Below are 27,092 nucleotides of genomic sequence, written 5' to 3' on the forward strand. Positions count from 1 at the left end.
AGCCACCTCGAGGCTACCGGTCGGCACGTTGAGGAGCTGGGCATTGCGGAGGCTATTCTCAGCCCTGTCCTTTGGGGCTTGTCATCCGTCCACGTGTCCACTGAATGTGGGTGACTGCCGAGGTGGGGCCAGGTGGCAGGGTCCATGGTCTCCTCAGTCCTCCGTGTGTCTCTCCGCGAATGCAGGGGGTGAGGCGATGATTAAAGGTGAGTGCATGATTTGTACAATCACATCCTCAGGGAGACACACCTGGTTCTCGGGTCTGTGGCTTCCCCATGGGAGAGGCTGGGGTGCCCCCTCCCCCCAGGCACTGAGACTAGCAGACGGTGACCCCCAGCTGGGGAGGGGAGGAGGCACTATGACAGTGTCCATAGGAGGGGACTGAGCGCATAGCGATCCCACTGAGAAATCCCTTTTATTAGATAAAGGGCTTCCCTGGTGGCTCACTTAAGAAGGCCTTCTTTTCTCTCCTTGCTAGTCTTTGGGACTCGGCATTCAGGTCACTATATCTTTCTGTGTCTCCTTGGCTTTTCTCTTCTCTTCTCATCTATTTGTAAGGCCTCCTCAGACACCCACTTTGCGTTTTTGCATTTTTTTCTCCTGGATGGTTTTGATCACCACCTCCTGTACAATGTTAGGAACCTCCATCCATAGGTCTTCTGGTACTCTGTGTGCCAGATCTAACCCTTGAATCTATTTGTCACTTCCAAAGTATACTCACAAGGGATTTGAGTAAAGCAAAGAAACAGAGGAAAACAATACAATGGGAAAGACTGGAGATCTTTTTAAGAAAATGAGAAATGCCAAGGGAACATTCCATGCAAAGACAGGCACAATAAAGGACAGAAACGTTATGGGCCTAACTAAAGCAGAAGAGATTAAGAAAAAGTAGCAAGAATACACAGAAGAACTGTTAAAAAAAATCTTAATAACCTGGATAACCATGATGGTGTGATCACTCACCTAGAGCCAGACATCCTGTAGTGCAGACACGTGGGCCTTAGGAAGCAGCAGTACCAGCAAAGCTAGTGGAGGTGATTAAATTGTACCTGAATGCTTTCAAATCCTAAACGGTGGTGCTGTTAAAGTGCTGCACTCAATATGCCAGCCAGTTTGGAAAACTTGGCAGTGGCCACAGGACTGGAAAAGGTCAGTTTTCATTTCAATCACAAAGAAGGGCAATGCCAGACAATGTTCCAACTACCGCACAACTGCACTTGTTTCACATGCTAGGAAGGTAATGCTCAAAGTCCTTCAAGCTAGGCTTCAACAGTATATGACCTGAGAACTTCACAGTCCACACATTCAAACAGTTGATTCTAAATGCACAGTGATGCCACAAAGATGGTCAAGGCAAAGACACACAATGTGATTTTATTTATGTCTAAATCAGTGAAACAAAATATTCACTGCAAGGTACAAACTTTTTTATCATGAAAAATCTTACGTTTGAATATGAAATATCCTGCTGAAATTGAAAAATATGTTTTAAAGTGAAATTCTTTAATTGTCAGTTATTTTGAGACATGGGAAAAAAGAAAATAAAATTACATTCATTGAGGCTGCTTCAGTTCAGTTCAGTCGCTCAGTCGTGTCCAACTCTTTTCATTGGGGGCTGCTTAAACTTTCACAGATTTTTTTCTTAGAAATTCCCTTACAGTTTTACAGTCTTAATTAGACTTAAAATGGTCAGTAGATTTTATACTATGTTTGTTTTCTGAACATTTTCATTTCCTTTAATTTATGAATGTAACTGCAATATTTTTCTATTAAGTGAGTATTAAAAATTACTCCTCTCTCCTGTGTGGAACACACTGCTTACCCTACTGTTGAGAGACATTTTATTGCCTAAAACCTTTCATAATTCAGCTCTACGATCTAGGTTTTTTTTGTTTGTTTGTCTTGCTTTGTTTAGGCTGAGAATTTTCTCATCTATTTTTAGTATCTTCAGAGTCTCTGTTAGGCATATGTGTCTGCTGTTGTTTACTTGCACAGTCATGTCCCAACTCTTTGCCACCCCATGGACTGTAAGCCCACCAGTCTCTTGTGTTCATGGGGATTCTCCAGGCAAGAATACTGGAGTGGGTTGCCATGCTGTCCTTCAGGGGATCTTCCTGACCCAGAGATGGAATTCGCACCTGCTACGGCTCCTGCATTGCAGGCGGATTCTTTACTACTGAGTGAAAAGAGATCATGTATACATGAAACCCACTTTAATTATGAAGACTCATAATTGGCGAAAAGCAAAGATGGAAAAGCCCAAACAAGCATTCATCTTTTACCAATTAATAATAAGAAAAAAAACCCTTAATTTCAATTTGCCTTCCTTTATTTTTTCAATTAACTTTTCATTGAAGAATGATTGCTTTCCAGAATTTTGTTGTTTTCTGTCAAACTTCAACATAACAGTCTTTCTTAACTCATAGTTTCTCTTCAATATCATCTTATCCTGTGTCAATAACTTCTTTTAACATTTCTTACAGACAAGGTATAGGCTGAGAATGAATTCCCCAATTTTTTGTTCATATTAAAATATCTCCTTCTCCTTTGTTTTTGAAGGATAATATTCCTGGATGTAGAAATTAATTTCAGTAATTAAAAAAAAAAACATTTTATTTATTGACATGTTGTACCTGTACCATGGATTTACTAGTTAAGCTGTATAATTCATTGATTTGTAACTTATTCATAGGTTGAATAACCATAACCACAGCCTCATTCTAGAATATTTTCATCCCTCCAATGGGAAACACTCTCCAGTTGGCAGACATTTTTCATTTGCCCTTTCATCTGGGCCCTTGCATTCACTCCTCTGTTTTCGATCTTTAGAGAATTACCTAATCTGGGACATATGCATTCACATGAACAGTATAGTGCAATACACAGCCTTTTGTTCCTGGCTTCTTTTAATTAACATAATCATTTCAGAGCGCTAGCATGTAATAGCTTGTATAAGAACTCCATTCATTTGATGGCCAAATAATTTTGCATTGCATGCTTTATTTATTCAATCACCAGTTGATGGACATATGAGTTATTTCAACTTTTTAAACTTTTTTTAGTTTATTTCTTTTTAAACTTTATTTTTAATTTAATAATTTAAAAAATTTAAATTTGATGGCTTTTTCTGCATCTATTTAGGTTATCATATGATTTTTAGCTTTCCTCTGGTTAATATGGTCTGTCACATTGATTGATTTGCAAATATTGAAGAATCCTTGCATCCCTGGAATAAACCCAACTTGATCGTGGTTTTTGATGTGTTGTTGAATTCTGTTTGCTAAAATTTTGCTGAGGATGTTTTTGCATCCATGTTCATCAGTGATATTGGTCTGTAGTTTTCTTATTTGGTCTTGTCTTTGTCTGGTTTTGATATCAGGGTGATGGTAGCCTTGCAGAATGAGTTTGGAAGTGTTCCTTCCTCTGCAGTTTTTTGAAAGAGTTTTAGAAGGATAGACATTTGCTCGTCTCTGAATGTTTGATAGAATTCACCTGTGAAGCCACCTGGTCCTGGGCTTTTGGCTTTGGGGAATTTCTCGATCACAGCTTCGATATGGAGCTTGTAATTGGGTGGTTCACAATTTCTATTTCTTCCTGGTTCAGTCTTGGAAGATTGAGCTTTTCTAAACATCTGTCCATTTCTTCCAGGTTATCCATTTTATTGCCATAGAGTTGTTCATAATAGTCTCTTATAATCCTTTGTATTTCTGCATTTTCTGTTGTAACCTCTCCTTTTTCATTCCTAAGTTTGTTGATTTGATTCATCTCTCTATTGTTCTTGATGAGTCTGGCTAAAGGTTTATCAATTTTGTTTATCTTCTCAAAGAACCAGCTTTCAGTTTATTAATCTTTGCTGTTGTTTCTTTCATTTATTTTTCATTTATTTCCGTTCAGATCTTTATGATTTCTTTCCATGTACTAATTTTGGCTATTTTTTTGTTGTTCTTCTTTATCGGTTGTTTTAGGAGTCAATTGAGGTTGTCTATTCGATGCTTTTCTTGTTTCTTGAGTTAGGATTGTATTGCTACAAACTTCCCTCTTAGAACTGCTTTTCCTGCATCCCGTAGGTTTTCAGTTGTCATGTTTTCATTGTCATTTTTTCCTAGAAAGTTTTTGATTTCCATTTTTATTTCTTCAGTAACCATTGGTTATTTAGAAATATGTTGTTTAATCTCCACATGTTTGTGTTTCTTACAGTTTTTTTTTTCTTCTAATTGATATCTAGTCTCATAGTGTGGTCAGAGAAGATGCTTGATACAAGTTCAATTTTGTTAATTTTACTGAGGTTTGATTTGGGACCCAAGATGTGGTCTATCCTGGAGAATGTTCCATGTGCACTTGAGAAGAAAGTGTATTCGTCTCCATTTGGATGGCATGTCCTCAAGATATCAATGAGATTCATCTCATCTCATGTGTCATTTAAGAGATATGTTTCTGTATTAATTTTCTGTTTTGGTGATCTGTCCATTGGTGTGAGTGGGGTGTTAAAGTCGACTATGATTGTTTTACTGTCAGTTTCTCTTTTAATGTCTGTTAGTGTTTGTCTTATGTATTGAGGTGCTCCTGTGTTGGGGGCATAGATGTTTACAATTGCTATGTCTTCATCTTGTATTGATCCCTTCATCACTATGTAGTGTCCTTCCTTATCTATTGTAATCTTCTTTAGTTTAAGGTATGATATGAGGATTGCTATTCCATCTTTCTTTTGATTCCCATTTGCATGGCATATATTTTTCCATCCTGTCACTTTCAGTCTATATGTGTCTTTAGGTCTGAAGTGAGTTTCTTGTAGACAGCATGTACATGGGTCTTTTTCTTTTAAATTAATGTATTTATTTTAATTGGAGGCTATTGACTTTGCAGCATTGTGGTGGGTTTTGCCATATATTGAGTTGAATCAGCCATGGGTGTACATGTCTTCCCCATCCTGAAACCCCGACCACCTCTCTCCCCATCCCATCCCTCAGGGTTTTCCTAGTGCACTGACTTTGAGTGCCCTATGTCATGCATCAAAGTTTGATGGGTGATCTACTTCACATATCTGTAGTCATTGCCAGGTTGAAGATAATTTACTATTTGTAGTCATTTTCATCTGAAATTTAACATAGTTTATCAGAAAAACTTGTCTGGAGCACTGCTGAAATTTCTGGATAATACACTCACCTAATATTTCTTTTCTATTTTAGATCATTATGTTTTTCTGCTTATATAATGATGCATATCACTATGACTGACTTTGCTTTGGTAACATAAGACCTCAGTAAAAAGCCATTACATTTTTCAAGTTGGATTGAAAATTTTTTTCTTCTAGTGAAAATCAGTTTGTTTTTTCTTGCCCATTTTTCAGGTTATTCTAAAAGCTGGGATGTTTGTAGCCAGTTAGCACAATCAGAAGGTTACCAGGACTTGGCCACTCGGCAAGAGCTCATGGCTTTTGCTCTGACACATTGCCCTCCCAGCAGCATTGAACTTCTTTTAGCTGCCAGCAGCTCTCTGAAGACAGAAGTAAGTCTCCCAATAAAGTAAATCCTGAACTGTATCAAGTGTATTTTGTTGGGTCTGTGGATCTTGGGTTTGTGCTTTTTTTGTTTTTCCAATAATATGAAAATTTTAATTTATGGAAAAAATAGTTTGTTACTTACAATTTTGAAGATATTAAGCTATAAAATAGTGTTGTTGGCTTTATTCCAGTAAAGAAAGGCTACAGGTATGAGAAATAAGAGAAGAGTATTAGGAAACAATTTATTGAATATAATGGGGAACATTAGTATTGTCAAGAACAAAATATATAAGGGGAGGTCCTGTGTAGTATACTGGAAACCATGTGAATTAAAACCAGTGGTGACACCATCCCCTTAGAAGCTCTTTGGAAATAGCAGGGTGTGGTCTTTGGTTGGAGAGAAGCTCAGTTTCCTAAAATTCACAGGCTAAATCTGCATCAGGGGGATGTTAGGCCAGTTGTGAAACGTGTGTGAAGAGTTCTGGAATTCATATTTTTATCTCCTGGTCATTCATTACATTGTACATCAGGTTTTCCACAGTTAATTCCACTCCTGAAACTGTGGTTGCATCCTTGGGAAGGTGTTCATGAAGCCCTGAAGTAAGCCTGTTACCACTAGGAGATAGCATTTTTTTGTTTGTTTGTTTTTCCCCCTCGAAAGAATGCTTTTTAAATTTCAAGTCTACATTGTAAAATGAGGCAAATTTTAAAACAATTCTGTTATAATATATAGTGTTCTTTTTCAGATTCTTTATCAAAGAGTGAATTTTCAAATCCATCCAGAAGGAGGGGAGAGTATCAGTATGTCACCATTGATGAGTAAAGCACTGCAAGAGGTGAGTCTGGGTGAGAGGGAGGAGTTTGAAAGGTGCTTGTGAGAGGAATGAAACAATTATCTCACACTGTATGTGTGGTATGTGTAGACTGTTCTTTTAAGCTTTGTGTGTCTGTGTGAAATGTAGCATTCATATCAGTTCAGTTCAGTCGCTCAGTCGTGTCCGACTCTTTGCGACCCCATGGACTGCAGCACACCAGGCCTCCCTGTCCCTCACCAACTCCTGGATTCATATGGAAAAATTTATAGAACAAAGATGTCCATCTTAATAAAGTATCATAAAGAAAACATGCACAAACCCATCACACAGATAAAGAGCTCATGACAAGCCTTCCCCCGCACACCCTTCTAACTCTTTGCTGTCCTTCCAGAGATCCTGACTCATCATGATAACCAGATCCATGTGTGTTCTGTTCTTCTTTTAAAGTAATTTAGAAACCTATAACACCCATCCCAGAGTGGTAGTTTAATTTTAGCTGTTTTTGCACTGTATAGAAATAATTACACTCAGTATTACATTTGTGAGGTTTATCCATGCTATTGTAAGTATTGCAGTTGATCTTATTGTTACTGCGGTATAGAGATTAATTGCTATATGCATACATTCCAGTTTATCCTTTGTAATACTGACTGACACTGGTTTATTTTCAATTTTGGTACTGAAATAATGCTGTATCATCACTGTGTAGTGTTCCTAGTGCACATGTACAGACTTGGAGGTGTGTGTTATTAGATAAGTGTGTTTGTTCAACCCCAGTTGATAGTCCCTGATGATTCTCTTGAATGGTTTTACCCATTGCACACTCAGCAGCCATGTCTGGGATTTTCATTTGCTCCCCTCCAGGTAGTGCCAACTACTTTGGCATGGGTAGTTGTCGAAACTTTACCTCTTAACTGTTTTGAGATACCTGTTTATGCTTTTGATTTGCATTTTTCTGGTTGCTGGTGAGATGAACTTAACTCAGGAGGGAGCCTCTTTTGTGAGGTTCCTTGTTCAATTCCTTTGTCCATTTTCTGTTGAATTTTAGTCCTTTTTCTCTTTCCTCATTGAAATTCTTATGAATAAAATTTGTCTGGAGTCATTAAGTATTAATATGTATGAATCTCAGGAGAGCTGGTCCTGGAAAAGGAAGGAGGAAGTGTGTACTCACCAATACCTCTTTAACTCTTTAACCTTTGCTCCCTGGAATTTAACTTCTTATGACAATTTCTGGCAATACAGAAGTGGCGTTTGTTTGTTTGTTTGTTTTAGGTCAAAAACAGTAGGTAGTCTAACTAGGTAAATTAAGAGATGATAATCGTCTTTATAGGAATCCACAGGATTCCTTTAAATGGTAAGGCTTTACTTTTAAAGCGTAAAATGTCATTCATTTTCCTAGCAACTATTTTAGAAGACATCTGTTGTGATAAGTGAGCTATATCTTAGCTCCTTTTTTTGTTTTTATCTATTTTTTTTGTTTTGTTTGCTTTATAGTTCCATACATTGATTCACAATTTTTAAAGATCATACTCTGTTTATAGGTATTATAATGTTGACTACATTCCTGGTTCTGTACAGTCTGTCTTTGTAGCTTATTTATTTTATACCTAATAGTTTTTAATCTCTTAATCCATTATCTCTATTTTGCCCCTCCCACCTTCCCTTTCCTCACTCATAACCACTAATTTGTTCTGTGTACCTGTAACTCTGTTTCCTTTTGTTATATTCACTAGCATGTTGTATTTTTTATATTCCACATATAAGTGGTTTCATACAGTGTTTGTCTTTCTAACACAGCACCTTCCAAGTTCATCCATGTTATTGCAGATGACAAAATTTCATTCTTTTTTATGGCTGAGTACTCTCCATTGTGTGTGCTTGTGTATATACACCACATCTTTATAAATTGACTGTAACTATCTTGTCAAATTCATTTGTAGTTGTATACCTTGTAGTTCTTTTAGAAGTCTGGTTCAAAGCTTCATCTGTGGAGTCTATTGATAGAGTTAGGGCAAGATTATTTAGATTTTGCCTACAGTCAAATATACACAATTACCTCATTTCCATAATTCTTTCTTTTATATTAAACTTCTGCTTGGCAGCCATTTATGGATTATACATGTGTATCCCCAGTTCAGTACCAAGTGATCTCAGGATCTCAAAAAAGTTTGTAAAGTGACTTTTGGCCCTTAAGGATTTTTATCCTCTTCCTCCTATAAATAGTAACTCCAAGACAGCAGTGATCAATAGAATTTTCTACAGTGAGGGGAATATTCTATATATCTACATTGTCCAGTATAGCAGCAACTAGTCACATAGAGCTGCTGAGTATGTGACATATAGGTAGTGCAACTAAGGAATCAACATTTAAATTTTGCTTAATTTTATTTAAGTTAATTTCACTTAATTAAGGCTGCTGGGTACCCGAGTGGGCATCACAGTTCTAGAAGGTGAGATACTCAGAAGAGGAGGGTGTTCCGCCATCAGTGCTGCAGACAAAGGACTGTGTTTGTTTCTATGGTTGCACTCCCTTTGAATTGAAGTCACAGCATTTTCCAGGGGCTTGGAGTGATGGGGATGCTTTCTTCCTTTGGCATGTTTTGACTTGTATTGATTAGAAACTATTCGGTTTTCCCTTCCTGGATCTGAGAGCACATTGAATTCTGTGGTGTTTTCTCCAGGGGATTCAGAACAGATCTTATATTGGAGATTTGGCAGATTTTACTATTTCTCAAGGTCCAGTAGAAGACTTGCTTTTCACAAGATCTTTATCCCAGTTTTTGTACCTTTTGATCCTCTGATCTCTTCCCATTTGTTCAGCTACATCTCTCACTGTTGCTCCAGCCTCCTCTCTTTTCATGCCTTCCAAACATGTGCTGTGTTCCATTCATGCTGAACTTACCCCATTCTCTGAGTAGGCTCTCTCACAGCTTTGGTGTTATTTAGGGTTCTCTCTGAAGCTCCAGAACTTTGGCCACCTGATGCGAAGAGCCGACTCCTTGGAAAAGACCCTGATGCTGGGAAAGATTGAAGGCAGGAGGAGAATGGGATGACAGAGGATGAGATGGTTGGATGGTATTACTGAATCAATGGACATGAGTTTGGGCAAAGTTCAGGAGATAGTGAAGGACAGGGAAGCCTGGCGTGGTCCATGAGGTTGCAGGGGGTAGGACACGACTGAGCGACTGAACAACAGCAGCTGCCTGTACTGCCCTTCTTGTATTGTTTCTGATCATCTTGCTGCCCTCTTGATCTCACCTAAGCTGTCGTCGTCTTTATCAAGTTTTCCTTGAGTCCTCGTCGTTCCCTCTTCTGCATCCCCCAAATATCTCATAGCATTGGATCAGCTCATGTGTGGTACGGTTTGGCGTGTATGGTGACTGGAAGTGTGTCACTTACCTTTGGTGCTCTCTCCAGAGAGTGCTTGCCACAGAGTGAGTGCCTAGTGAATGCTTAATACAGATGCATTGGAAACTCCCACTGCAGAAGGATCAGTGTGTGGTAAAAATGGATTAGAAAGTAAAACTAGAAGGAATTTCCAACTAGATGCATGTGTGTGACCTGGGTGCTGTTGAGGACCTGTTGTGTTCTGGCCATGTAAGGGGAGTATCATTTCTCTATTCAGTATAGAACTGCACCGTGTTTCTGCTGAGTTCAGCTCCATAAGCTTATTCTGAAATCCCCACATCCTTCTTTATAAAATCCACGAGAAGCCTCTTGCGACCTTTGGGTTTTCCATTTCCTGCTCTCTGATGAATTAGAAAGTCAGCCAGGCTCCGTGGTGGCCTCTGTGGAGTAGGGCATGCTGTGTCTCCACAGGGCACGTCCTGATCCATTCAGCGTCCTCAGTACCTGTGGGAGACTGCCAGCAGTGCTTCACAGGATCCACTTTGCGAGGAAGAGGAATTGTTCCAGAATGATTCTTGTATTTTTTTTTATTTTTTAGCACCTTAAAAGCGTTCCTGTCTTCCTTTCTCCTCTTTCAGCAAGCTCTAATATTAATAGATCTAGATCTGACAAAGTGCTAATCCAAACCCTCAAACACATCATGTCTTTGATTCATGAGGCACATTTCAGAATATTATAGCTACTATTATTAGATTAAAATACAGTGCTTAGCTATAAGATGCTGTGTGTTACACATTAACAGTAAATGCAATAACCACATTAAATTATAACTTATAAATGAGAACCGACTGTATATGTAATCGGCTTAATGCCCAAGACTTTCATTACTCAGTTGTGAAAATGATGATTTTTACTTATATATCCAAATAAAGTAAAGATGTAACTGCTGTGCAGTTGCATTTGTGTTACTACAAGTGGAGCCTTCAAGTTTGAAGATATTAGCTGTTGTTCTCAGGAACGAGATATTTGTTTTTAAATAAAATGCATAATTTATGAATAACTACCAAAATTAGAGTTTCCAGCTTCTTAATGTTGGTTATTATGTTTTTTAGATGTAGTAGTATTCCACCACTTAGAGCGTATTAACATTTTGTTTAGATAGTGTTAGCTATATCAGTTAGGCAATAGTGTTTTCCCCAGATAAATCTAATTAGAGTTGAAAATGGATTATATACAGGGTTCCCATTAAAAAATCATCTTCACTGTGGGAAATCTTGTTATGAACATTTTAAGTGGCTACAAATTTATAAGACTGGACTAATTATTGTTTCGAACTGGGGGCAGGGCTTGGCATAGAGCTGTTTTGAATGTATAAAAGGATTATTTAGAAATATTAAAATAAATTTCTGACAGTTGTATTTCAGTACCATGACAACTCTTTCTCTTCCCCTTCACCAGTTAATGGGCATTTGGGTTGTTTGTACTTTTTAGCTATAATGAATACTGTTGCTATGCTATGAACATTTGTATACAAGTCTTTGTATGAAAATATGTTTTGATTTGTTGTGTAGGTATCTGGGAGTGGAACTGAAGCATTGTATGGTGTATATGCTCTAAATATTGGAAAACATTGCCAAATTGTTTTCCAAAGTGGCTGCACCAGGAATTTTTAAGTTTCCCCTTTCTTCATATCCTTGCTAATACTTAACTCTTGAATGGCTTTTTGCTAAAGCCATTCTTATGAATATATGTGGTATCTCCTTATCGTTTTGGTATGTGTTTCCAAATAAGTAACGATAATGAGCTCTTTTCATGTGCTTACTTGCCATTTCTGTACCTTCTTTGATGAAATGGCTACAAATATTTTCCCAGTTTCTTTTTAGCTGTTATGTCAACTCCTTATTAAGTCATAAGAGTTTTTGTTGTTGTTTTTAAACTCTTGGATACAAGTTGTTGTTGGATGTGCGATTTGAAAAGATTTTTCTGTCAGTGTGTGATTTGACTTTTTACTTTCTTAATAGTGCCTTTTGAAGTGCAGAACCTTTTAACGTTGCTCAAGTCCATTTTATTAACCTTTTCCTTTATTGCTTGCATTTTTGGTGTTGTATCAAAGAAATCTGTGCCTAGCTCAAACCTGTGAAGATTTACTCCTGTGCTTTTTCCTAAGAGTTTTATAGTTTTAGCTTTTATATGTATTGAGAGGTAGTAATGAGCCACTTTTTGTATGAGATAAGTATAAGGTTGAGGAAAATCCACATGCAGAAAGATCAGTTTAGAATTTTATCTCCTGTTATATGCAAAAATGAACTCGATAGGATCATGTTTGTTTTCTCTTTTATGTGATCTTGTTCTTTCTTAAAGGATTTTAAATCTTACACTGCACAAAGGCACAAATTAATATTTTAAAGTTTAAAATGATTTCATCTGAAATGAATTTGTACCATAATTATTGCCTTAGTAATTTTCTTTTTTCGAGATGTTTTGGAATTTTGGTTTTCAAGCTCATGTTGTGTTTCCTGAACCATCTGCCTTTGTCGTTACATACAGATCATTTATGTCATAGCGTGATAGTGGTTATTGGATGCATGTGCCATGATTATTTATGTTTTCCTTTGCTTTTGGGCATTTGAATTGTGCCCAGTCTTCCTATATTTTAGACTGAACTTCACTGAGCATTTTATGTACATATCTTTGCATATTCATGCTTGTATTGCCCTGGGATATAATGGAAAATATGGGCTCCTAAGACAGATAATTTCCTGTTTCTTGTGGTCCATCCTCTGTAACTTTAAGTGCTGATTTAAAAAATGAAAAAGAAAATAAAAATATACTAAATATACCTCTATTTTTCCTAAATACAGTTCTCTTAATTTGGATTCAAGAATGAATGCTAGAAGATTCAAGAAGGGTTCAGTCCCTAAAGCCCCTGAAATAGTGTGTCAAATCTGGTGTGTCTGTCTGTGACTTGGTGTGTTCATGTATGTTCACACAATGAGTACATCAGTTTTGCATTCAGTTTTCTGGGGAAGGCACTTACAGCTTGCCTTAGAAATGTGTAGGGGGCCGGGTCTTCTAAAGATAAGAAATTGTAGCCTGGCATTTTAATTAGCAGATGAACTGAAGCAGAGTCAGACGTCAGAGTGATTAGTCCTCATGGGGTTTTCTTCTACTGCTTCTTCTGACAAATAATTCCAGAAGCAGCATCACCAGTAATAAGCATTCCATTCTTAATATTTTGAGTTCAGGATGCAATTTGCTCCAAGTGTGGGGCTTCCCCAGTGGCTCAAGTAGTAAAGAATCTACGTGCAGTGCAGGAGACACAGGAGACACGAGTTTGACCCCTGGGTTGGAAAGATACTCTGGAGGAGGAAATGGCAACCTACTCGAGTATTCTTGCCTGGATAATCCCGTGGGCAGAGGATACAGTCCATGGGGTCGTAGTGTCAGACACGACTGAGCACATGCATGCCCATGACACGATGAAGTGTTAGGTGAAGGGAAGTACTTTTGATCATTTAAAGATACGTTGGAAGAGAAAGGGTAGTGGCTTAGCTCAGTTTGAGCTGTTTGTGATCCTTAGTCTCTGTTATGGGTACCACCAGCTCAGTTTGAACTTGACAAACCAGTTTCTTAGAAATCAACCCTCAGATCACCAGACACCAGAGGGATAGGGAGTCCTGGCATGCTGTGGTCCATGAGGTCAGAAAGAGTTGGACAAGACTTGGCGGCTGACTGAACAACAACAATATCAGACACCAGAGAAAGCAGTTCCTGCATGGGTTTACTATAGTGATTGATGAACAAGAATTGTTTCTGTAAGCCAGACTTGACATGTGGAACTGTTCTTGTTCTTGTGAACCTGTTTGGTAATGTTGTCTATTGTAGGACTTGGAAAATACTACCAGTGCCTATGAAGTTAACCTTTGAGCTATGTAACACTTGATGCTAATGAGATTTCATGTTAAATTTTATGCTGGGAGTTGTTGACTTGGTTTGGGAGATTAATCTATTTCTGCTGTTATACACTCTAAATTAATTGCAATATGTGACTATGAATATAAAAACTGCCAGTAGTCATCATTTCAGGAGTAAATTTTCCTAACCTCTTTTTTCTTTCCCTATTACATGAAGTTGAAATAAAAGTATTTTCCTCATTAATGACTCTGGTTACACTCTAATCTTGGTAGACTGTTCCCCGATTAAATGTTTCTTCTGTAGTCTAAATGAGCCTTTTATTTTGCTTTCTCTTTTGTAATTCCTATAAGGGAGGGATTTCTTACAGAAAAGCCTTTTGTCATGCACATTTCTGTGCATTGAAATTTCATTTACTTTTCGGTTTCAGATGTTTAAATTTTTTATATTGAGTCAGCCAATCCATATGAACAGAGTAAAGTTTAGGTTTATTTTATGAAATGGTATAATTGTCTTATAGCCTATATTTTTTGATATTTTTCAGTGAATTTGATTTTCCCCTGAATGAAGTTATTTCATACTTAAGTGCCATTTTTCTTATCATGTTTATATTTTTTAGTTTCTATAGTTGATAGCATTCAAATCATTCCATAACCCTCTCGAGTAAGAAGATTCTAAAGATGAACCAGAATTGAAAGTGTGACACGAAATCTTATCTGAATAACAGTTAGTTGCTGTAGGCATAACATATTAGATTTAGAAAATGTTTCTTCAAGCATAGGTACAGTAGAATCAGACTTCTTATTCATATCTACAGTACAAGCTATACTTCAGTAATTTTCATATACCCTGAGCATGTAGTAATCAACAAACATCATCTCTGCCCTTGAAAAGCTATTGTCTAGTTGAGAAGAAAGACAGAAAAAATCATAATTATGGCAAGTATATTAAAAGTAGGCATGTAATGTAATGAGTGGGAAGGAGAAGAGTATTTCTTGACAGGATTTTACTGACAGCAAAAATACCACATTTCAAGGAAGATATAGAATTTCTTTGTGACCTTGGAGCAGGAAAAGACTTCATACAAAAAAAATACTAATTATAAAGTTTAAAAGCTGATAAATTAAACTAATTTAGAAGTTTAAAAACTTCTCTTAATCAAGACATCATTAAGATAATAAAATATAATCTGCAGAATAATAGAAAATGTCCATAAATCATTTATCTAATAAGGGCTATGTATCCAAAATATACAAAGAAAAACCAAAAAAATGGCGCATGAATAAGAAAGATAGACAACCAACAGAAGAATGGGCAGAAGATTTGAACAGGCACTTGAAGATCGTCCACTTTCATTTTTCTGTGGTTGGATCCAGAATCCTTGAATTTCTCTTCTTATCTGACTTACCTCAGTCCCTTTTCATCTTTAGAAGAAACAAATAAAAGCATATGAACTTAAAAATGCATTTCAGATTCAAATATACCTTATGGAAACCTCTTCTATTCCCAGTATCACTGCCTTAATTCAGTTCCCGATTATTTTATCTTTTTAATTTTTTTTTTTTTTTTTTTTTTTGCCATGCAAGGCAGCTTGCAGGATCTTAGTTCCCTAACTGATTTTGGGTGGCCTCCGGCTACAACCACATGGAACAAGGCTTGGGTTCCCAGTCACAGATGGGCTGGGTCGCAGTGGTAAAAGCACCAGGTCCTAGCCACTAGGCCAGTGGTCAGTGTCAAGGGCCCTGACCCTTTGGCTTTGCAGAAAAGAACTGCCACAAAGACAGAAAGTGGTGAAGCAAGTAAAGTATTTATTAGGAGTAAAAAGAGTACATTACCTGTGGATAGACACAGGCAGACTCAGAGGGAGAGTCCCTGAGTTGCTGAGTCGTGCCTTTGTGGTAGTTTGAATTACTTTCATGGGGCATTTCTTCCGGGTTTCCTTTGGCCAGTGATTTGCCTGCTTCACAGTCCTTACGTGGTTTATCTCAGGATCCTCCCATGTGGACACATGCATCTCTTTGCCAAGATGGATTCTACCACAAAGGCATATGGGTGGAACATCCCATGACATGACTCTCCTTTGGCCTCCAAGGAGCCTTTTCTGCCCATGTGTGGTTAGGGAGGTCTCTAACTTCGGGAACAAGAAATGTGTGGTCTGTGAAGTGTCTAGCCTCCTCCCTTTATTCCCCTGCTATTTTTGTCTTGGAATTTCCATCAATAGAGAATGAATCTCCAATTACTTTACCCTGGGTTGGGGGGCATGGCGAGGGTAGTCCCATCTGCCTCATGACCAAGAATTAAACCGAGGCCCTTGGCAGTGAAAGCACAGAGTCCTAACCTCTGGACCACTAGGGAATTCCCCGAGTCCCTGAATATTTTAAATTTGGACTAATTCACCAATCTCCTAATGGATTCCTGCTCCTGGAAAAAGATTTCTAAAACATAAATCTCGTTATGTTAACTCCTTTTGTTTAAAGCCTCTCAGGGGTGTTGTATTGTCCAGGTGATGATGGAGGTGCTTTGGTGTCATGTCAGTAGGTCTCTTGCTGGTCTTGCCTCTGCCTATCTTTGATCTTCGTGTGCCCTGACCTTCATCTTTGTGTATTCTTTTCTATACCGTCATTGAATCAACTCAAGTTTCCTCCAATATTCCATGTTGTTTCATGTCTCTTATTTGTATAAGTCTACCAGGAACATCCCCTGGAGGAGGGAAAAGCTACCCATTCCAATATTCTGGCCTGGAGGAGGCCATGGACTGTATAGTCCATGGGGTCGCAAAGAGTAGGACAGGACTGAGCGAATTTTACTTTCACTTTTCACCTGAAATCATGGGCGCTTCTCTGGTGGCTCAGTGGTAAATAATCCATCTGCCAATGCAGGAGACACAGGTTTGATCCTTGGATTGGGAAGATCCCCCTGCAGAAGAAAATGGCAGCCCACTCCAGTATTCTTGCTTGGGAAATCCCTTGGACAGTGGAGCCTGGCAGGGTACAATCCATGGGGTCACAAAGAGTGGGACACAAGTTAGTGACTAAACAACCTGAAATCATCACCATTTCTTCTTTGGAAGCCTGAAATTCTTTCCTGCTGAAATATTACTTCTTCTGTGAAGCTTTCTATGATGGTGCCTCTAGGCAGAGGACATAGTGATTTGTCTGTATCTTTGCCTCCCTTTGTAGTTTCTGGAGTTCAGTGGCTCCCAAGGGCAGAGGCTGTGTCCTTCTTGTTTTTATCACCTAATTGACTAGTACAATATAGTATGACATCAAATAGGAGTCTCTCAGTATTTGCTGAGTAGGGGAATGAATTCTGATTGGTTTCTGTTTTTTTTAGGTATAAAATCTAACATAAATTGAGATGCTTACTATACTGTATACTTATATATGTACACACATATTTGTGTGTGTGTATATATATATATATCTGTGTGTATATATATAGCTACACATACACACATATAGTGAGAGGGAGGGAGAAAGAGAATGTCTAGTTACTGCAAATTCCTTCTGAGATTTATTTCTGACAACGAGCTTTTTATGGCAATGTTATTCAAAGAGGGATATATATATATGTGTGTGTGTGCATATATAGTACTAGTTCTGTTCAGTGCAGAGTTACTGGGGGCAAAAGCTTAGAAGCAGAATGAAGCAGGAATGTACCTGAATCCAAAGCTTTCAGTAGCCCAGATAGATGAACACACTCAATGACGAGCTGTCCAGGGTAAGCAGGCCCTGCCCCCACGATGCAGGGAGGGAGTTAGCAGTACCATCTACACTGCTGCCTAATAATAGAAGCTTCTTCGCCGCGGTCCTGACCCTGTTAGAAAAGAGGAGCCTCTGGAGTGCAGGAGCCCGATGTGATGAGCCAACTGTGCTACTAAAGTGGAGAAGAAATGAGCCTCCTGCCGTCTTCTCAAATAGTGAAGAAATTAAGGAAAGACTTCTAGTAATGCTGCCATTGAAACAACTGTGTGTGTGTGTATGTTCCCTCGCAGTGTTTATGCCCTGTATACACGTAATGGGCCTTGTAAAGCCCTGACACATACCAAGCTTTCACGACATGGCAGCTATCGTTATGATTACTCTTGGAAAGGAGATTTGTGTTTTTTCCTATGTTGGTCTTTCTACTTGTCTTTTCAGACATGTTGATGAGCTTCAGTCTTCTGTTCTGTCTCCTTAACCCTTCCCTCCAACCTCCACAGGCATGCAGAGGACAGGGTGCACAACCTTCCTAATTGCTGAAATTGAGAGGAAAAACTGAGAATGTGAGGTTTAGCCTCCCTGGATTTCCTCTTGATTTTGCCTGTCAACAGAAAGGGTACAATGCGTGCATGTGTGCTAGGTCGCTTCAGTGGCTCAGTCGTGTCTGACTCTTTGTGACCCCATGGCCTGTAGCCCACAGGCTCCTCTGTCCATGGAATTCTCCAGGCAAGAATACTGGAGTGGGTTGCCATGCCCTCCTCCAGGGAATCTTTCTGACCCAGGGATCGAACCCACATCTCTTACGTCTCCTGCATTGGCAGGTGAGTTCTTTACCACTGGTGTTACCTAGGAAGCTCAGAAAGGGTACATTCAGTTCTAATTTTTGTTTCTTGAGGTTATACACATGTGGACTAGTTTATTTACTTGTTCATTTAGGTACTTAAGTCTTTACAATCCAGTGCATTTTACACTGACAGCACTTGCTATTTGGAGCAGCTGCATTTCCAGAGTGCAGTTGCCCCGTATATCTGCCAGCTGCCGGGTTGGACAGCACAGGTTTGGGCAGTTCTGGAAGTTTGTTCTGCTCCATTTCTACCACTGGGCTGCTATGATTATTTTGCTCAGATGTTATTCTGTAGACTCAACTCCTCCTTGGAAAAGTGACTCCCAAGATGTAGACTCGCAGAAAGATTTTAGCCTTATTATGGCTGGAGATGGTGACTGCAGCCATGAAATTAAAAGACGCTTACTCCTTGGAAGGAAAGTTATGACCAACCTAGATAGCATATTGAAAAGCAGAGATATTACTTTGCCAACAAAGGTTCGTCTAGTCAAGGCTATGGTTTTTCCTGTGGTCATGTATGGATGTGAGAGTTGGACTGTGAAGAAGGCTGAGCGCCAAAGAATTGATGCTTTTGAACTGTGGTGTTGGAGAAGACTCTTGAGAGTCCCTTGGACTGCAAGGAGATCCAACCAGTCCATTCTGAAGGAGATCAGCCCTGGGATTTCTTTGGAAGGAATGATGCTAAAGCTGAAACTCCAGTACTTTGGCCACCTCATGCGAAGAGTTGACTCATTGGACTCTGATGACCCAGACTCTGATGCTGGGAGGGATTGGGGGCAAGAGGAGAAGGGGACGACAGAGGATGAGATGGCTGGATGGCATCACTGACTCGATGGACGTGAGTCTGAGTGAACTCCGGGAGTTGGTGATGGACAGGGAGGCCTGGCGTGCTGTGATTCATGGGGTCGCAGAGTCGGACACGACTGAGCGACTGATCTGATCTCATCTGATCTGATGGCTGGAGATTTAAGCCAAAGTCTTCATCTACTGCAGAATAAAAATGATGTTGTTCTTTCAGATCAAAAATATATTTTCTTGTTTTGTTTTTTTTTTTAAATCAGTGTTCAGCTGTAAGCAACAGAAAACATTCTAGCTTTTATAAGCAGAAGGGGACTTTTTTTTTTTAATTTTAACGAGAATTGGAGTCTTGCACAATCCTTCAAAGGTCTGGAGAAGCAGGCTTTGGTGTATTTTTAGAGTAACTGTAAGAAAAATACTGAGGAGATTAACTACCACTGGAGCGGAAATCTGCCACAAGAAGTTGGGGAACTTGAAAGCCCCTCCTTGTCAGCTGTCTCTGGTGCTGCTTTGACCCTGCCAGGATAACAAGCCTGCAGAATGTAGTCCACACTGTCCTTTACCCCGTGAGGCTAGGGACTGGTCACTGGTACTTGCATCACCACTACTGCAGAAGAGCAACTAGGATGACCAGAAAAAAATAGAAAGAGGAAAAAACAAAGTTCAGTATATTTTCTACAGGGAAAGCACAGTAATAACAAAAGTACAGTCTCTACTGTAGTTTCACTGTGCAAATCTACACAGTGGGTGCATCTGTTTGAGGAAAACTAGGTCATGTGAAGAATGTCAGCCCTAGGGAGTCTGGGAAATGTAGTATTTAGCTTTTCAGCTTCTAGCAACGCAGCCTGGGAGCAGTCTAGAACTGAGTTGAGTGAACCAAGCTGCAGTATCTGCTGCAAAATCTGAAACCCAGGAGAAGTGCTGGTCTTTTTTGGGCACCTAAACCCCTAGCAGTTGTTTTTGACGTGGTTGCCCTTATATACAATCAGTTTAACATGAGTATTTTCTTCCTTAGCATATCATCTGTGTTGTTTTCATAATTAAATTATAATTTATAGTGCATCGAGTTAATAGTTTATACCTTTCCCAAAGTCCAGAAAGCTTATAGGAAACACAGGTTTAAAAATTTTTTTAGAAAATGAAGATATATTTGACATATTACACTGTATAAGTTTAAGGTATATAATATATTGATACACTGATATTATAATATAGTTGCCATTGTAGCGTTAACTGACACCTCTGTTGCATCACATAATTATCATTTCTTCTAGTGTTGGGACACAACTTTTTTTTTTCTTTGCATTAAACGAATAGAAAATCTTTTGAGAAAAGTTAACCAACTGCCCAGTGAGGAAATTGTAAGTATCAGTTAATGCAGCTTAAATACATTTCATTTTAGTACTAAGAATAAAATTAAAATGGTTTTCTAGAAATTATAAGTGTACCAACATGATGTAATCATTTTCTTTTACTGCTATGACATTTAGCAGCTTTGAAACAATGCAAGTTCTTATAATTCCCATAGTACAGAAACCTGGCAGGCTTGGGTGGGTTTCTGCTTAGGATCTCAGCCAAAGTCAGGGTGCCCACAGGACTGTGTTTTCTGGAGGAGAATTCATTTCCATGCTCATTCATGTTGGTAGTAGTGTTAGTTGCTTAGTCATGTCTGATTCTTTGTGACCCCATGGGCTGTAGCCTGCCAGGCTCCTGTGTCTGTGGAATTCTCTAGGCACTGGAGTGGGTTGCCATTCCCTTCTCTAATTCATGTTGTTGACAGAATTTAATTCCTTGTGTTTTCAGGACTGAGGTCCTCATTGCCTTGCTGGCTGTCACCTCCAGTTTCTTTTCACCTTCTCGATGCTTCTCACATTCTTTAACTCTTGGCCACCTCTCTCCATCTCCAAAGCCAGCAATGATGTGCTTCACGTCTCTCCTGCCTCTTCTCCCAGGGCGTGTCTGTGTGACCCTAGCTGGGGAGGGTTCTCTGCTTAAAAGGCTCATGTGATTAGGTTAGTTCCACTCAGATAATTCAAGATTTATCTCCTCACCTTAAGGTTTGTGTCCATAATCATATCTGCCAAGGTATTTTGCCATCTAATGTAATGTATTTGCGGGTTCTAGGGATTAGAATGCATGTATTTTCAGTTCAGTTCAGTTCAGTTGCTCAGTCGTGTCCTACTCTTTGCGACCCCATGAACTGCAGCATGCCAGGCCTCCCAGTCCATCACCATCTCCCGGAGTTCACTCAAACTCACATCCATTGAGTCGGTGATGCCATCAACCCATCTCATCCTCTGTCGTCCCCTTTTCCTCCTGCCCCCAATCCCTCCCGGCATCAGAGTCTTTTCGGGGGCCATAATTCTACCCACCCTATATGGAGGCTTTCAAGTTGGTCTAAAATGGTGAATTTCTCCTAAGTGTGTGTTGTGATGATATCTTGGTAATTATTGAGTGATTCCACGATTTATCTTTTTTTATTATTCAGATAACAAATTAATGAATGATGTGATGCAGACCCAAATAGCCGAACTAAACTCTCCTGTGAGTGGCAAGAAAGTTGTTCAGATTGGAAGACTAGACCTTCATTTTTCTTTCCTTTGACTAGAATGCTACAGGAAAAGTAAGTAGAAGTAGGCAGATACTAAACCAAAGGCTGGGTTTTCATAGAACAAATTTCCCTTTCTTTGATCAAAAAGCAGCTGTGGTCACTGTCATTTCTGTTTAAACAAATGTCGATATATTGGCATTTTTCTCCCCATGAAACCTCTTGGGTTAGTACATGGGGAGTTGGAATTGTAGCTGATTGCTTCGAGATTGGCAGGAGGTTCCACGTTAGAAACCTTTTAAATGCTATTAATCATCCACTTGTTTAGATGAAAAACAAAATGCCTTTCAGTATGTAAAGGTGGATCATCAGAATCTTGTACCTTTGTCTGGGTCACAGTAGCGTTGTTGAAGTGGATAATTTATTTCTTAATCTAAACCATAAATAGTTTAAAATGTCTTGTTAAAGAAACAAACATGAGTACCTCATTGGAGGATATTAGATTAGTAAAAAAAAAAAAAAAATAAGAACCCGCTATTTGCTTTATAAATACTTCTGAAAGAGATTCTTTGACTAATGCATTAAGATGTATTTTCCTTTACTGAATTTTCTTTTGTATATGATTCAAGGAGCTACAGTATGCTAATATCACGTTCACATTTTTTTTTTGGTTGTTATTGGTAAAGATGAATTTTTAAATCTGTTTAATTTCATGTCTGATAACTCCAAGTTGTCGCATTATCACTCTCTGCTCTGTTCTCTTCTTTTTACTCTTGCCATTTTCTCTCTCTCTCTCTTTTTTTTTTTTAAACATAGGATGAAGTAAGTGTCCCAGGCAGCAACTCAACCGACGTGCTCCACTGGACCACCGCTACCACCATGAAAGTCCTCTCCAGCACCAGCACCACCACCAAGGTTGTGCTGCAGGCCGTCAGCGATGAGCAGTGGTGGAAGAAGTCTTTGACTTACCTACGACCCCTTGAAGTGAGCGAGGCATTCTGTTTTCTTAAAGCAGTTGGGGTGGTTTATATCAATTCATTAGCATGCTCTTCAGTTGGTTTCACTATTTAAGTTTATCTTTAGATTATTAATCTCCTAAGAAATCTAGGCCTCCCATCGGATAGGGAATGAGTAATTGATTTTATAGACTGTAATTTGCTACCATACTATACTTGAAGAATACATCGATATAGATTTAAGTAAGGTTGGTTTCTATGTCAGAATTGAAGTTTACTGAGATGAAAAGGAAAATGATGTTTATTAAGGCTTTCTCTCTTTTGCTCTGTTTCTGTAGGGCAGTAGAAAGAAGAGAAACGCTAGGAGCCATCCCGGGGGCTGTCTTAGTTCTCTTCAGCTTCTGTGACAAAAATATTTTAGACTAGGTGACTTAAACAACAGACAATTTATTTCTCACAGTGCTGGAAACTGAGAAGTCCAAGGTCAAGGCCCTGGAGAATTTAGTGTTTGATGCAGGCCTGCTTCCTGGTTCATAGAATGCCTTCTGTTTGCTGTGTCCTCACATGGTAGAAGGGGGGTGAGGGACTTTTCTGGAATCTCTTTTTTTATAAAGGCACTAATCTCATTTTCCAGCTCTGCCATCATGACTTAATCACTTATCAAAGGCCCCACCTCTTAACACTATTACACAGAGGTTAGGATTTCAACATGAGTTTGGGGTGGGGGTGGGACACAAATATTCAGTCTTCAGTGGGGCCTCTAGGTAAAGGGAATGTTTTAACCGATTCTTTTGTGTTTCTGCAGGTAGAGGTCAGGACAAGCATTGAGGTTGTTTTCTGTGACTTCTTAGCCCGCTGTGTCCCTCCTGTCTTCCCTGCATCGTCATGCTGCTTTCCGTCCTTTAGCCACATACTAGGAAACTAACAGGAAAAAGAAGCATGGGCCTTTTTATAAAGGTACCCCGAACACTTGAGTATCTTATTCATTCATTCTGCAAATACTTACCAGGCATTTTCCATGTGTCAGATGTTGTGCTCATCACTGGAAATAGAGTGGGGAAACCCTTCAGTCTGATTTCCTTCCTTTGAGTCCTCTGTGTCTCAGTGGGGGCAAAAAAGAAACCAACAGATAAAATACTTGTATGATAATGAGATGGCAGGTGGTGATGAGTACTGTGCAGAGAACTTAAGCAAGGTAGTGGAATAGTGAGTGATACTGGAGGAGTGAAGTTCTGATTGCAGCAGGGGGGTTAGTTTCTCAGAAAAGGAATCACTCTGATCAGAAAGCTGAGTGAGCCATGCAGACAAGTACATTTTGAAGAAATAGCCTGATGTCTTTGTAGAAGGGGGCCAAGGTAAGGGAGAGCAGCATGATGAGTGGGAAGATGGTTGGAAATGAATGGTTGGAGAGATGGTGAAGAGACCCACGATGTAAAGCCTTCCATAGATGGTGAAGAGAACTACAGATCTGATTCTCAGCAACACAGCGTTGTTTGAAAATTCAGACAATGCAGTCATGTGATCCAAGGTTACTTTTAATACATCTGTTTAACTGCTGTGCAGAGAGTCGTCAGTAGTGAAGCAAAAAGATGCTTCTCTCTTCCAGGAGTCCAGCTCAGAGATGTTGATGGCTTAGATTAGGGTAGCCATGAGGGACATGAGAAGTCTTTGGTTTGAGGGTGTACTTTGTGGACCTGCTGATGGTCTGAACGTGGGATATGCAGGAGAGAGAATGGAGGATAATCACCCAGAAGAAACCACTTACTGATGGGCTGTGGGCTTGACTTTGGGTGAAGTCTGTGCATCTCATCACTTCATGCATCACACTGGATTTTGACTAGGGTTATTTTCTGTCTCACCTGTTGGGGCTTTTTGAAAGTTCATGTCTTAGAGTTGGACCATTAAATAAAGCAGGCTGAGTGCTGAAGAATTAATGCTTTTGAACTGTGGTGTTGGAGAAAACTCTTGAGAGTCCCTTGGACTGCAAGGAGACCATACCAGTCAAACCTAAAGGAAATCAGTCCTGAATATTCTTTGGAAGGACTGATGCTGAAGCTCCACTACTTCGGCCACCTGATGTGAAGAGCCGGCTCATTAGAAAAGATCATGATACTGGAAAAGGTTGAAGACAGGAAGAGAAGGAGTCTACAGAGGATGAGATGGTTGGATGGCATCACTGACTTGATGGACATGAGTTTAAGCATGCTCTGGGAGTTAGTGAAGGACAGGGAAGCTTGGCATTCTACAGTCCATGGGGTTGCAAAGAGTCGGACATGACTGAGCTAATGAACAACAACATCTTAGATAAAGTGGTTAGCACTGTGCCTAGTATATAGTTTTCTCTGAAGAAACTATTTTAACATCATTTGCAGCAGCAGCTTGATTGTTTCCTAGGCTGTGCTTGCCCTAAGTAAGTGCTCCATGACCTTGGAGGATTGGGTGAATGTCTTCTTCTTGGCTCTTCCAATAAGGGGCTTTACAGTCTGTTTGAGGAGAGCAAAGCATAAAGATAATTAACCATGGTAGGGATACTAAAATATTGCTAATGAAGAGGACTGAAGACCAGTCTAATAAAGATGTTCCTGTGGGTTGTAGTTGTGGGGGCGGTGGGGCTGGTGAAGGGAGCCCAGTCTTACCTTGCCTCCAGCTGCTGTGGTTTCAGCAGGTGTGGTCTGTGGCAGGCCTGGGAGGAGAGGTGGGCAGTCAGCATGGACCATTACCCTTGTAACGGGAGGAAGGCATAGAGGCCAGTAGAATGGACAAAGTAGTTGCATGGAGTGTTAGCCTTTAATGGTAATTAGCATTTAGTGAATTTGAATGTTATTCTGTGTAGTTTAGATTTGATACTGCTGACTGCATTATTCAGAGCTACTAAAGGTTTTTTGGAGCAAAGGAACAGCATATACAGAATGATGTTTTAGAAAGGTTATCCGGACTGTTGTATAGAAAACTGGCCATGTGTGTGACACCGATTACTTCAGTGTTTCTGATTCAGTGATGTCAAAGTGACCAGAAGAATCAAAAAGCACTTCAGGGTGAGGCTGAAGCGCTGCTCTTAGAACGTGGTGATGATTCTTAATATTCTCTGCTGGGTTTCAGTGTCGCTCTGACACTCTCTGTTCGGCTTGCACAGTACACGTTGATCCGTTTCTCCTGAAATCTATTTGTTCTTTCTTCCTTCCTTTCCTCCTCCACCTCCTCTCCCAGCTCTCTTTCCTTTATCCACTGATCGTCACTTTGTTCTGTTTAGGGTCAAGAATTTGGTGGTGTTTATCAAATTGGAACCAGAGCCAATGAAGGCCTAGAAAAACAAGGCTGTCGTCCTTTTTATGAATCTGTCATCTCCAATCCCTTTGTTGTAGAGGTAAGGGCAGTGTGCCTAAGAACATAGATTTAACTATCATGGTGGCTGCGAGCATTTTACTACAAACAAAATACGCAGTTTTTTTGAAGATGTACTTCTTTTGTTCATACTCATGTTTTGCATTGGTTTTATGTGATTCGTTACATGTTATGAGACTAAAATAAAATCTGTTTTACAATTTTACATGGAATAATATGTTTTAGTAAGTGAGAAGCTATAATTCAAGTTATGGGAAGATAAAAATCCTATCATTATCTTTTCTAAGAATATCTTTATAGAGAAAAAGCCATCCCATCAAATGATGTCACTGCTTCTCTTGTCTAGTCTGAAGTGACCTATGACACCTATCAGCATATCCTGGTAGAAAGCTTTGCAGAAGTGTTACTGAGAACTGGGAAACTGGCAGAAACTAAAACCGAAGGAGAAGAAGTATTTCCAACAACAGAAGGTATGAAAGGTTCTAGTTCCCCAACAATGTGTGACTCAGAATAATAGGTGAGACTGTATGAATGAATGAGAGTTAGGAAAACCAGTAACATTTTCAGTAATTTTGAATATCTTAACTTGACATCATCATTCATACATTTATTTATTCATTGATTTAAATCATTTATTGAGTACCTACTATTTTCTGGATACTTGTAATATTGAAGATTTAAAAGGATAAATGAGATAAAATTCCTATTTAGGGTGCTAATCATGTAAAGTGATTCTTACAGGGAATGATATAGAATAATGAGCTCAATAGATACTACTTTCTTTCCTGGTTTTATGGGTTAATCAAGAACTCTTATGTACCTGTTTCATGGACTATAGATGTGAATTTCGTCTTAAGAATTTTCTACGTGGTGCCATATTGTTCCATGTGAAATTTTTTGAAAAGAATGAAAATGTATGCAGTTGACCAAAGACCACTTGCCATTTGTACTTTTTTCTTCTTTAACCTCCTTACTTCTTTTCAAGGTTCCAGGGTAATTGCCTTGACTATTTTTATTTTTCAATTTTCCCTCTCTGCTTTGCCAGCCTTAGTAGGTACTTCAGGACTTAAAGACGACTGGGGCTCCAGCTATCTTGTCTATATTCTAGGTATCTGTAAGGAGTATAGAAGGGAAAAACAGTTTTCTTGGCAATCTTGTCCAGGACTTGCACTTCCATATAGCCTATAACTGCTAATGAGCCTGAATGATGCTGTTTTAATGGAACACATTGCAGTGTGGAGTAAAACTTGGAAAAAATGTATGTGGAGAATAGAACTGCCATGTTCCTGGAAACCTGATACTATAACTTATTTTTAGATCATCCTTCT

General features: G+C 39.2%; 2 protein-coding genes across 2 annotated transcripts in view; both read left to right on the forward strand.

The window, feature by feature from the left end:
• The first annotated feature begins 91 nt into the window (after window positions 1-91).
• On the forward strand, window positions 92-22,264 carry LOC129639918 (NBAS subunit of NRZ tethering complex-like). Its single transcript, XM_055565214.1, has 4 exons — window positions 92-206; window positions 5,348-5,505; window positions 6,247-6,336; window positions 21,407-22,264. The coding sequence occupies exons 1-4, from the start codon at window positions 197-199 to the stop codon at window positions 21,416-21,418; spliced, it is 270 nt and encodes an 89-aa protein (XP_055421189.1). The 5' UTR covers window positions 92-196; the 3' UTR covers window positions 21,419-22,264.
• Window positions 21,430-27,092, forward strand: part of LOC129640251 (NBAS subunit of NRZ tethering complex-like) — a 44,714-nt gene continuing 39,051 nt past the window's right edge. The window contains 4 exon segments of the mRNA XM_055565456.1: window positions 21,430-21,462; window positions 22,283-22,450; window positions 25,673-25,786; window positions 26,111-26,234. Coding sequence (XP_055421431.1) covers window positions 21,430-21,462; window positions 22,283-22,450; window positions 25,673-25,786; window positions 26,111-26,234 — 439 coding nt within the window.

Source organism: Bubalus kerabau, chromosome X (assembly GCF_029407905.1).
Source record: "Bubalus kerabau isolate K-KA32 ecotype Philippines breed swamp buffalo chromosome X, PCC_UOA_SB_1v2, whole genome shotgun sequence".
In the NCBI taxonomy this organism is placed as follows: Eukaryota; Metazoa; Chordata; class Mammalia; order Artiodactyla; family Bovidae; genus Bubalus; species Bubalus kerabau.

Excerpts from the sequence above, each read along its gene's own strand:
- LOC129639918 (XM_055565214.1), top strand. Across the intron at positions 5,506-6,246 it reads GCAGCTCTCTGAAGACAGAA|ATTCTTTATCAAAGAGTGAA; the intron begins GTAAGTCTCCCA and ends GTTCTTTTTCAG.